A 13,737-nucleotide genomic window follows, 5' to 3' on the forward strand; every position below is an offset into this window, starting at 1 on the left:
AGTATTTATTAATAACATTAAGTGATAAATGTAGTGTTTATCAGTTTTTTTTTTTTTTTTTTTTTTTTTTACTATTTTTATAAATAGTTTGACATTTTTTTATCTATGAAAATCTTACTTTTTCTTACTTTATATAGTAGGGAAATAGTAAACTATTTTAATATCAGGTTTTCAAAAAAAGATCCCTAGACCGTTCTAGTAAATGTGCTTTGATTAAATATTTTTCCTATAAAATATGCATTGTCACAACAATATCTGGGATAAAAATTGGAAGATTATGAGATTGTTATACTCAATTTAGCTACATTGTACTATTAAGTGATTTGACAACCGGTAGCCAAAGTTAAATTTATCTAAATATTCTCAAATTTGTAGCTTCTTTTTCTTCTTCTTTTGGTTGTCAAGGATGACATTTTCGATCGGAATATAAATAATTGAGTGTGAAAGAGAATATCACATAATTATGTGTGCTTTCCATGGGGAGAAAACTCGAATTTTGTCCTTGATTGAGAATGATGATAAATTTAGGATCCCTTTTTGTTGACTTCAATCCATGGAGTCTCGTTCAATGCCAGCCATTTTCCAGCTGTCTTTCGAATTTCACCCATTCCCCTTTCTTTTGTCATGACGGAATTTCCATTCCTTACTTTATGGCCAAACTCCCGCATTTTAATTTTTTTTTCCAGGGGGGAAAACATTATTTTTAAGAAAATTTTCAAAAGTAAAAAAAAAATAATAATAATAAAGAAAAATATCAAAATTTAATTACAATTGTGATAGACATTGATAGAAGTCTATCAGCATCTATCGTTGATAGAAACTCATACAAATCTATCATTGTCTATTAGCATTTATCCGTGATAAAAACTAATACAAGTCTCTCTCTAATATTATCAGTGTAGAAACTAATTCAACTCTATCATTGATAGAGGTTGATAAGAATATATCGGTGTTTATAAGTGTTTTTTTTCTTTACTATTTTTATAAATAGTTTGATATTTTTCTATTTGGAAAAATTTCTCTTACTTTTGTATGAGGTATGAAGATTTAAATCTTGAATTTCAAAAAAAAGAATATATATTAATTATTATTGAACTATGTTCGTGTTAACAAAGATCCATGGTTCACTTGTTCTTCTAGTTAAATTTTCAAAGTTCTTCATTGGGTTATCTTTCATTTTCACCCCTAAATTCACACTTTTATTTCAAAAGATACCCTTAGAATTTTGAAATTTTTTTTTAAAAAAAAAAAAAAAAGATTCTTTTATCAATACTGATTTCACAATTGATATGAATTGGGTACATGTAATATTATTCACAATTATATATAAAAGGTAAGGTTGTTTTCAAATATTGAAAAATGAACCAAAATATTTACAACTAATAGCAAAGTATGACAATCTATCTATGATAAACCGCGATAAACAGCACAGATACACACATATATTAGTATATTGCAATATTTTGCTATTAATTGTAAATATTTTCAGCAGTTTTTTTATCTAAAATAATTTCCTAAAAGTTACCGTTTATTTCATCAAAATCTTTTAGACAATAGATTTTACACTTCAACAACCACATTGCATCAAATACCATCTTATCTTAATGAAAAACTCTTTAATGGTATTTTTTTCATAACAAATTTCAAAATTCAATAATAAAAATGAAAATTCAAAAATTTTGTATAATTTAAATCTTTTTTTCCTTCTCAAGAGAGAATTTTGATGTTAAAGCAGCTTTCGGATTTTTATTATTTCTAGCTTTTTAATTCACCCCACGAATTTTCAACACTTTTACAAGTCATTTGACGTTAACAAGGTCATTTGATGTTACTATTAATATAACCATATGAAATACCAATGTGATCCGGTAATTTTTTTTTTTGTCAATATGTAGAGGGAAAGAATCAAATCTCTGACCTCGAGATCGATAGTGCAAGTTTTATTTCAATTGAACTACCCTAACTACCACATCCATGGTCAATTTATTAGATGAAATTGATAGAATCATTAGGACAAAAATAAAACAAATAAAAAAAATATGGATCAAACAATTAAAAATGGCAAAATAAATCTCCAATTCTAGCTTCACTTTGAAATCCATAAATTTAATTATTATTATTTTTCCTTTTTTGGGACGTAGAATTCAGAAAATAAAATAATAATAATAATAATAATCTATAAAGATATCAAGCATCCTTTTAAACATTCAAGGTGAAGCTAACCTAAACCTAGCTCAAGACGTACATCTAAGCATCCTTAAACCTTCAAGATCAAGTCAACGTAAACATAGGTCAGACAAGTGAAAACATATATCAAGGACAAAATAAATTAAAACAAGGTAAATCCAACCTTAAATTTTAGTTTTGAAAGAATAAACAACTTGTAGTATTTGAGGGGATTAGGATAACTACAGAGCCAACGATCTAAATTCATCAATAATCACTTAGGGGTGTTTGACACAAGATTAGAGTGAAGTTGTTTAGTCGGAAGAGTTTTACGAGATGGGACGACATATTAGTGGAATATATATTTTTTAATGGGAATTTTAGTGGAACGTTTTAAGGACAGTGAATTGTGGAATTAGAACATTAACACATAAAGACATCTCAACAGGCAATGTTGCTAATTGATGCTTAATTTAATTTAAGGAACTGAGATTGCTTCTCTTTCGTTTTTCTATTTATCATCATTCTAAAACTAGGATGATAAATGTGATTACGCTACAACTTAAGCACATATCAAAACAGAAAGAACTTATAAGATCTTTGGTCTGCCATTGCATCAATTGATATCGGTCTCCAATGCATCGTTATCATCTCAGAATTGAGTCTTCCTCTTTCTTTGAAACCGAATGATCAGTGAATTCCTATTAATATACCAAGGTGTCTGACCGGTTTCGATTAGCAAAATGGAGATCAGGGAGGTCAGCACTAACAGAGAATTTGAGCCATCTCTTCTTTTCAACATACTTGAGACCAGGTTGCAACAATAAGCCAATTGCCACAGCAGCTAGACTCACAATCATCACTTTGACTGTTGAAAGGGCCAACACTATGCATATTAATATTGTTGGAGGAATACACATCAGGATTGATCCAGCGGTTCCCACAGGAATCTTGTAAGGCCGAGATGCAGCTGGATGTTTAATCCTTAGCTTGATAAAGGCTAAGAATTCCAGAATCATTCCAAAGCAGTACAAGAAGTTCTCTGCCGCTACAATTTCTTGAAAGCTCAACCAAGAAAGCAAAACAACACCTGAGGCTGAGAATAGTATCCCAATCAATGGTGTCCCATGACGAGACCGTTTGCTGAAGAACTCAGGCAACATACCACGTTCTGCCATTCCAAGAAGTTGGAAAGAATCACTGCTCATCTCAGCCACAAACATTCCCATATTTGACATGGCAGCAGCCCCTTGGATCCACCAACCCAACCAAGCCCCTCCAATAATTTTAGCAACATCAGAGAAGTAGCCATCAGTCCACAGTTCGCGATTAAGCACAATGGCTCCTGTCCCACTTAAAAGAGGCAAAAAGTAACTGAGAACAACCAAAATCAAGGCATAAAAAAGTGCTTTAGGGAGTGTTTTGTTTGGGTTTTCCACTTCCCCAGCCAATGTGCTAATAGAATCCCAATAATTCAAATTCCAGAATAGAGTGTTCAAATACAGATTCCAGTCAACATCCTTTAGGTTCACCACAAGCCATCTAGATGGCCGTAGCTTCGGAATAGACACAAGTCCCATAACTGCAAAAGGGAGGATTGAGAAAACACCAAGGATTACAGCAACCCAACCAACAATTGTTAATCCTCTATAATTCAAGTAAGTGAGGATCACTGTCAAAGCCAAGACTGCAGCAACTCTTGGAAGACCTCCACCAAGAGCTGGAATCTCCGACTTCAAGTAATCAAGAAACAAGACAGGATATAGAGCATTATCAATAACTCCACTCAGCCATTTCATCCAACCCTGTTGAAATCCCCAAAACGGACCCAAAGCAGAAGAAACCCAAACAACATAACCACCATTTTCAGGGAACATAGTCCCCATCTCAGCAGTAATTAATGCTTCAGGAATACTCCATATAAGTGGAAAAACCAAGAATCCAAGAAGAGCTAACAGAGGACCGGCTGCCCCAACACTATCCTCAACTCCAAATGGGCCCCCTGAAACCTCATAGAAGATGAGAAACACAAGTGGTAACACAGAAACTTTCTTTGCATTACTGATTGAAGGAGAAGGCGATTCGCCAACCGACACATACTCTGCACGATTTATCTCTCCCATTGCAACAGAAGCTTGTCTGGCTGGCGAAGTCCTCAATTTCTGCTCAACCCACAAAATAACATAATGACTAAGAAAGCTAAAACTCATATCTCACATTCAAACTCAAATACAGAAGAATCAAGGAAAGTAATATTCTCAGTCACTTAATTCCAGTTCTTAAATGCTTTCTGTTTCGTAAGCCAAGAAAGCCCGCAACCTAAATCTTACAATTTCAGCCATAGGAGGTAATTCCCTGTGATTAACGTCTCCAAATACGCATCAAACTCATGACTCATATTAATCAGAGACCACAGAACTAAATCTAGATGCCGTATTTACATTGCAAAAAAAAAAACAAGAACCCCAAATAAGATTAAGAAAACACGACAGAGAATTCCAAATGAAATTCCAAAATAAACAAACAGAACGAAAATTACAGAAAACCTAGAAATCGAGATACTAAAACAAACAAAGAAACGTAATCTTAGATCGACATGGGAAAGAAGAAGAGAACAAGAGGGAAATGAAGCAGAAGAGAGAACAAACCATCAAGGAAAACCGATCGCCGGAGAAGAGGGATGCATTACTGCAATATCGCCTCCGCCGTGGAACAAAACGGAGAAAACTACCGCCGATAAGCCCTCAAATCACTACGACGGTGTTTCAGAATCTAACAATTGAGAAGGAAAAGAAAATATAATAATAATATTGAAAGTTGTCAGAAATTCTAAAATTCAGTATTAGTATGTTTTAAAAATATAATAATAAAGTTCAAAAGGTGTTTATTTTATTCTCTTTGTTTTAAAAAGTCGTACGAGGCATTCTTGAAATTAGATAATATTTGTTATGCAGGTTTGCATTTGCAAGGTGTTCCACTTTTGAATATCGGTGTGCCACGTCTTTCAATCTCTTTTTATATATATATATATATATATATATACTACTTTTGTCTTTATAGATTTTGGGTCATATTTACCAATTCGTAATGAAAATTAGTATAATCATAATCGAATTTCATTGACAGATAAATCTTCGATTGCAAATGTAATTAGATTCGCTTTTGATCATATTTAACTCAAATTAAAAATTTTGTCAAATTTACTATTACTATGGTTACCTTTACTCTTGAGAATCAAATTATAATAGCAATAGTAACAATAAATGTAAATGTGTCAAAATTTATAATTTTTCTAAAACAATAATGATAATTATAATTATAATGGCAACGATAACGATATGTCGTAATTTTCTAACACAATTTAATTGATCACCGTCATTCTGATTACATTATTTGATTACATATTTTCAACCGGGAACTACTTGTCAATACGAATGTAGAACGTCGATAAACACTAACAAACGTAAATAATTTTTTATTTTTTAAAAAAGGTCCAACTTTCCAAATTACCTTTCATTTATTGAGATACGCCTTCCCTAAATGTGACCTTAGTTCATTTTATTTCCTATATTTTGAAAAAAAAATATATCATTTTGATCATTGTACTTTCAATATTAGGTTTTTTTATTGTTATATTTTCAATTTTTGTTCATTTTGATTTTTATACTTCTAAAAAATTTGTCTCTTCATCTTCATTTTAAGAGGATCAACGTGATTACTTTTTTAAAATATACAAAAATAAATTGGATTTGAAATTACAAATTTCAAAATGAAAATTTTAAACTTATAGGAATTAAAATAAATCAAAACAAAAAATACAGACGAAAATAAATATTTTAAAAATACAATACGCGTATTTATTATTATTTGGCATAATTTGTGGGCACCAATGTCCACTTAGTCCTATGTGTAGACGGAAAGTAGAAGAAAATTTGGGCTGGACCACTAAAAATCACACTTGGCCAATTTCCATATAAATCTCATTTTAGTTTGTCATTTTTAGAACATGTCTATTTTGATTGCGTATATCTGTTTTAAGATTTCAATTTTTAAAATGTTCATTTCAATCATTCAATTATTAAAACATAATTTAAATACATTTTGGTTCTTTGGATTACTTTTTCTATTTTAAGGATATTCTTGAAGGAAAACTATCCTAAAACTATAATAATTACTTATTACTATAGTAAATACTATTTTGTATTTCCCAATTAGCTACCATCAACACTATTTCAAAAAATCTCATTTGCTACAATATTTACTATTTGCTACGGTTTTATTATTTTACATTCGTCATTTTTTTTATTTATTGCTATAGTGTTTACTATTCCCTTCTCAAATTAAAATAGTTTACACATCAAACACATACTAATATAATTCAAACCAAGATAATTTATAACCCAAACACAAACTATCGTAACCCAATTATAATAACCTATGACTATAATAACTAACTCCTTATCTCAAACATCCCCTAAATATGTTTTGTCCAATGTTTGTCTTCAATTTATTTTGGTTGAGATCGTGCTTGTTTGGGATGTTCAAATGACCTAACAATCTGAACAACTTAGATTACCTAATCTAAAATTATAAAGGTTGGATTGGGTCAGTTTTGCTTTTGGGTTGGATTGAGGTGAATTTTTTATATTTTGGGTTGGATTGAGGTGAATTTTTTATATTTTTGTTGAGTTGGGTCGGGTCTAGGATTAGAATTTTTTTTTTTAAAAAAAAAAAGTTGGGTTGACCCAACCCAACCTGAATTACATATATATTAATAAAAAAAAAAATCAATATATTTTTTCTAAGATTGATAAATTTGTGAATTCTTTATGCTTTTCTTTAAAATGTTTGTTTTTGTATAAAGTTTGTAATAGATATTATAGCTATTTGGTATATAAGAATTGAGTTTTATGAGATTTTAATTATTAGATAGAATTAGGTTTTATGAGATTTTAATTATTAGATATGTGTTGTAAATAAAATGTAAGTATTTTCAATTAAGAAGAAAACAAATAATAATCCGACAACCTAACTCAACCCAACCCAAATTTTGAGGGTTGGGATGGGTTGGGTTGGATACTATATTAGGGTCATTTGGGTTGTCAACTTGACCAATCCAAATTTTCGGGTTGGTCCAAAAATATGTCCCAATCCAATCCAATCCAATCCAATTCAATTCAATTCAATTCAATTCAATTCATCAACACTCCTACAGCTTATATAAATGTACTAATACAAATACTTGAAACTACATTACTAGTTTGTTAAAATTAAATTAACGGTAAAAACTAAAAAGGTTATTTTAAAAAAAGTCTAAAGACATAAAAATTTTAAAAGATTTGGGGCCAACATGAATAAAACTAACAAAACTAAAATGCACATTTAAAATTTATCGAGCAAAGTAGAATAACACAAATAAGAATCTAAAGGCTAAAAACTTTTTTTCTTGTACCAAGAATTTCCAATCCCCTTTGTCAAAAATTAAGAGTTAGATCTATATTGAGTCAATTTTATTTGTTTTCGGAACAAAATGTAAGCAGGAGATTCAAACTTTTAACTTTTAGTCGAAATTATATATTAACTAGTTTTTTTTAGTACAAAATTTTAAAATATCGAGAATAGAGGATCAATAACTTCAACTTCAAGAGAGAGGGTATATACCAGTGACTATTGAGCTAAGTTCACTTACACGATGTGCGAATCTAACCATTATCGTATGAACATAAATGAAATGAAGAACACTTTGTCTATCTTAGACTACCTCTATCTTTATGTATTTATCCAATTATTTTATCACAGTTTATCACATGACAAATTCTTCTTACTTTTTCTAAAAAGTGTTTTAGTTTTATTTTTTTTATTTTATTTTTTTAAAATATGTGATTAGAGTGAAATACATCCAAGAATTACTCAACTTAAATAGCTACGAATTTATGCATGGTTGGCTATTGGTTAAAATTGTATTCTGTGTATTGTCTGAAGACTAATTTTTAATCCCATTAATGATACATAGCTCGTGATAATGGAAAAATATTTAAACATTTAAATCATTTTAGGTTGTATCAATTCAAAAATATGAACTAATTATTATATCAATTTAAACTCTATATTCTCGTAAATGTATCAATTTACACTATTCGTTGTGTTTTGTTTGACATCAATATCAATTAAACAATATATGTTATGAAATATTTTTTTTTACAAATTGAGTAATTATTAACTCGATTGATTTTACCAGACAGTTCAATAAACTTGATTGAATTTTTTGGACGCTAATTTGTTAGAAGTTGATATTTTTATGAGAGGGGTCCTTAATCTTGCAAAGTCGGTTAATATCGATAATTTTTGTAAGCTTTTTAGATATGAGAACAAAGCTACACACGAGCTTGCTTCTTTGACCTCCTTTTCTAGTTCCTCTTTAGTCTAAAAAGACACCTTTTCAGCATCTGTTCATCCCCTTATTTTTTAAAGAGTGTAGTTTGTTTGGGGTTGGTTTGTATTGTTTGTGTCGAAAAAAAAAAATTGATTGATTTTGCCGACTTGAACATAGCCAAGTGGAAATCCCTAAATTCATAAATATACCCTTTTTTTCTTATAGGTTAGTTGTTCAAATCCCTAAATTTATAGTTATTGTACTAAAAAAGCTTGATTTATTCCAAATCCACTTAGTTATTACATTCTTATGATATTAACGAAAATTTAGTCCAAATAAGAAAATATTGTTCATAAATTAATTTAAAGCATAATTTCTAAATTAGATAATAGAATTCAACTATAAATCTTGTTTTGTTTATAAACTTTTAAATTAATTCCATTTTTATTCCGGAACATTTCAAACTTATATTAAATTTGTTCTAGACTAGTGCCTCAACTATTAAAATGTTATTGATTTAATTTTTGAACTTTCTAAAAGTAATCATCTCAGTCTATTAAACTATAACAAATTAACGATATGTATACACACATTTGATTATTATGTCATATAAGTTAAAAGATGAGCATTAAACATATAAATTACATGAAAAAACAATGGCATAACAATGACCTAAATGGTTGTTTTTAAAAAAGTTTTGGAACTAAAATAAATAAACATGTGAAGGTTTATGAACCGAAACAAATCTTTTAAAAGTTGAAGGATCAAAATGGAACAAAGTCAAAAAATTAGGGCGAACGACCACTTTTAGAACATCAATCGCATATATACTATATAATAAAGATATTCTTTAAATATTTATTATATATTAAAGAAGATTTTCGTTTGATGTTTAGTTTTAAAGAAACAAAAATTAGAGAACAGAAGTTAAGAAATGATTCAAAAATGAAAATTTATCTATTTAGTTAGTTAGTTTAGTGTAAAAAAAGATGCATATAAAGAAATATTAGATATCCAAAATATTATTATTTAACATATATAATAATACTCCATTTTCTTATTTTTAATTTTTTTTTTTAAAAAAAAAAGTGAATAGAAAAACATTTATTTAGTGCAAATTCAATCCAACTTTATAACTTATCAATTTCACAATAAATAATAAAATCTTAGCCATGCCTAATTAATTACCTACGGAGCATGAAAGCAAAATTTCAACCAGAAAGTGGGGCCACAGATAATAAAGATATCTTCAATTTCTACGAGCACTCCCTTTTATTATGGTTCCGAGCTCCCCTTGCAAAAGGAAAGGTCCTAGTTTTTCTTTTTTGATAATATGGCTCCACAAACGTACGTAGTCTGACATTTTATTCACGTCAAAATGCAATACCGCATTTTATAAAGTACTACGATAGAGATGACCATTTGTATCTTAGTTCTAATGCAATGAGCATCTTTACAGCGATCTCTACTTTTCTTTCACTACGTACAATAAATTGTGGGAAAAATGAGGGAAACACAAGAAAAGTGAAGATCGTGATAGAGATGGTCATCACATTAGGGTTATAATAGCGATAGTCATCCCTAACACGATACATTATAAATTGCAGTAGTGCCCTATGACGTAAGCAGAAAATTAGATTTCATTTGTGGTGGCAGATCATTAATCACAAAGACGCTTGTGAATGAGTCATCCGTACAAAAAAAAATGAACTTTTTTAGTTTATGTACTTTCAAATATCTAATTTTAATCTCTATATTTTCAGAAAAATTTAAATTTAGTCCTTCGTTGCTGATTTTTTCAAAAAAAAAAAAAAGTTAGCTTTTAGCATTTTAACTCTGAACTTTGAAAACATGTTCACAAATTATATTTCTTTACAATAAAATTATTATTATTATTATTCATTTTGTCCAAAATTAACTTCGAGGAACTAAATTTAAATTTTTTTTTAAAGGGGTGTTTGGGTGCTAGGTTAAGTTATAAAGTCTCAAATTAATATGTTGGAATTAATAAGTCTGTGTTTGTAGTGCAAAATTGTGAAAATGGAGTTCTTCAATAAATATGCAAAAGAGAAGAGGGGACAATGAATGATGTGTTTGGAATGCATTTTCAAGTGCTTAATTTAAAAAAATAAGTCATTTTGAAAAAAATAGAATATTTGGCAACCACTCAAAATAGTTTTTAAAATTTATTTTCAACCATTTTTGTCAAAAGTATTTAAATAACAATGAGTTTTAAAAAAAACATTTTTTTTCAAGTCAGTTCAAATAGATCCGAAATTCCCAAAATAACATAACAATTGAAATTGTACAAATTTTAAAATATAGGCTCTAAAATAGTATTTAAACTTATTATTCATGGTTTCTTCGTTAGAATCAAGTAAAAATGGGAAGAAAAAAAAAACTCTTGCAAACTTTTGTACTATTAGAAGACGAACAAAAAATAGAAATAGAATGACAAAAAATAATACACATTTTAGATAAAAACTTCATATCGAATTTCCGGAAAAAGAAAAATATACGGTTTGTACGCTTGTTGGCGTCTTTTACTTATAAGTTTGAGATGTGTTCGGTAATCTCTTCCTTTAAGGGAGTACAAAACAAATATTAAAAATATATACACAAAAAAATTGAAAATAAAACGTTTTAAGTATTTTTTTTAAAAGTGAATTTGCAAATTTTTTTTTTCTAACCACAACATTTGAAGTAGGAGATTCAAAATTTTAACTCCGTGGTCAAACACATATGCTTTAACCAGTTAAAAAAATAATAATAACAAAGAAATTTGTTTTAAATAAAAAAAACTGCAAAAAAATAATTTTAAATATAATAAACCGTGAGAGTCTATTAATAATAGACACTGATAGATATCTAAATACTGATAAATGATAATTTAATAATAGTCTATTAATATTTATCAATGTCTATCACGAATAAACAGTGACATTTTACTATATTTATAAATATTTTGGTTCATTTTACTATATTTAAAAATAGTTACCATTCTTTTTAATAATTATAAATTCTAAAAATTACTTTAACCAAGTTAATTTTTTTTTTTAAAAAAAAAAATACTTTTTACAAGTTTATTAAAGCCTACTTCATGATTCCACTTGAATGCACTATTAAATGGGCTACTTTTTTTTTTTTTAATAATCATTTAAAGATATTTTTATTTTTTATTTTTTTATTGTTGTTTCTTTCTTCATGAGTCATTGACTCCAGTCTAGGCTTTCCATTCAAAGGTAGTTCTTGAAAATCTCTAGAGCTATCGAAATAAGCTTATTTTTTCTATTAACTACTCATGTTTGAATACTCACTTCATATTGAAACTCAATCTAAAGAAGAATAAAAAAAGAAATCTCTGGCTCAAATTCACACATAAAAATTACATTTAAATATTATTTCGATCCACTTACTTTCAATATAATTATATATTTATTTTAGTCCAAATATTTTTGAGATCATTTCATTTTTACTCGTATATTTTCAAAATGTTCATTTGATCCATACAATCATTTTTATCATTTCATTCTCATGTTTAGTGGACCAAAACAGTTACCTTTTTAAAAGTTTAAGGATAAAAATAAATTAAAATGAATCAAATTCAAAAGTATAGAAAAGAAAGTGAATAGTTGTTTTAAATAATAAAATTGTTGAAAATATTTTGAAATATAACAAAATGTGACTCTCTATCTATCATAGACCAAAATAGACTTCTATCCCTAACGATAAACTCTTATAGAGTGTATCATAAATAATTACATTTTGCTATATTTATAAATAATTTTTATTTTTCTTTACTGGAAAATAGCTGGAGGGAAGTAGTATTTACACTTATTATGTTATAACTTATTATCCCTTTTCAAATCATTGAAACTGAAAGCTTGAATAAAAAATTGACATCACGAAAACAATATTTTATTTAAAAAGATAAGATAAAAAAAAATTTTAAAAAAAAATTAAGGAACAAGAAAAAATAGATGGAACGTTTCTAAAGCATGAACTGCTTGATTATAGCTAGGTTAAGTTCGCGCTGAAAGAGAGATCGTTTCCGAAATCCAAATTCTAACCGTCAAAGAGATTTCTTCTTTCCAGCGGTGGATCAAGAAATTCAATTCAAAGAACCGCGATGAAGAAGAAGAAGAAGCATAATCACAGAAACAAAACAAACACAAACAGAACAAGAACAATAAGAATAGCATCAACAGAAACAACAATAAATCGAGTTTAATTTCTTTGATTTTCACTTCAAAATTACGATTCTCAGTAGCGATTATTACCTGGAGGTCAGAATTGCTAACCATCGGCGGCGGTTCAGTCTCTGCGCGGTGGAGCTCCTCCTTGGCGGCAGCGGTTGACTGAGGTTGAAATTCCTTCTGGTCGCCAAGCTCCGCCGCGTGCTCTGTTTTCCGATCGATCTGCAAAGAAGCCGCCGAAATCGGCGGTTGTTCTCCGTCTTTGTACATGAAATTGGATTGAAGAATTGAAATTATATAAGAGAGGAAGTTGTTGAAGCTTTAATTGATGATTGAACTTTCAAGTACAGACGGATAGGAAAAATTGGCCTGGTGAATTAATCAGAAATAATTCAAACATATAAATATAGAGAGGAGAGAGAAATTTTGAAATGAAGAAGGAAGAAGGAAGTGGGATTTTGAAAGTTTGTGGAGTAATGGCAATTAGTTTGCTTGAGTTTATAGGAATCCAAAAATGAAAAATATATGGCCAATTGGACGATACAACCAATTATGTTAAACACAGCTTTTTCTTTAAACTAAAATAATAATAATAATAAATAATAATTTCCTTAATTTACTCTATCCAAGAACGTTAACAAAGAATTAAGGAATTAATTAGCTAACATTTCAGAAATTTCTTAATATTCCATAACTATATTTTAACAACCTTTTCAGACATTTTTAAATTTTCTCTACTATATTTTAATTTCGTAATATTTACTATTTATTGAAATACCTCAAATATAATATATGGCGCTTCAAATATATATGACTGTTTAGAGTAGTTCTAGTTCTAGAAGCATCTTTATTATATAGTCTTCTATATTATTTTCACTAATAATATATTATTCTTCCTCTGTCCGTATATGTAACTAATATATTGTTGGTGAAACATGTAAAATTTTATATTAATTTTCTACTATTTTACGATTTTTTTTGTTTGTTTTCTTTGTTTTTTGA

The 13,737-nt window shown here is 28.6% G+C and overlaps 1 protein-coding gene across 2 annotated transcripts; it reads right to left on the minus strand.

Annotated features, from left to right (window-relative positions):
- Nucleotides 1-2,573: 2,573 nt before the first annotated feature.
- LOC120077768 (probable polyamine transporter At1g31830) lies at nucleotides 2,574-13,244 on the minus strand. Of its 2 annotated transcripts, XM_039031779.1 has the most exons (3): nucleotides 12,820-12,958; nucleotides 4,815-4,938; nucleotides 2,574-4,328 (listed from the first exon to the last, which is right to left on the minus strand). In XM_039031779.1, the coding sequence occupies exons 2-3, from the start codon at nucleotides 4,815-4,817 to the stop codon at nucleotides 2,871-2,873; spliced, it is 1,461 nt and encodes a 486-aa protein (XP_038887707.1). In that variant the 5' UTR covers nucleotides 4,818-4,938; nucleotides 12,820-12,958; the 3' UTR covers nucleotides 2,574-2,870. The 2 variants fall into 2 exon arrangements, with proteins under 2 accessions (XP_038887707.1, XP_038887706.1); XM_039031778.1 differs by lacking the exon at nucleotides 4,815-4,938 and having other exon boundaries at nucleotides 12,820-13,244.
- Between the last annotated feature and the right edge of the window lie 493 nt (nucleotides 13,245-13,737).

This window comes from Benincasa hispida, chromosome 5, assembly GCF_009727055.1.
Source record: "Benincasa hispida cultivar B227 chromosome 5, ASM972705v1, whole genome shotgun sequence".
Taxonomy (NCBI): Eukaryota; Viridiplantae; Streptophyta; class Magnoliopsida; order Cucurbitales; family Cucurbitaceae; genus Benincasa; species Benincasa hispida.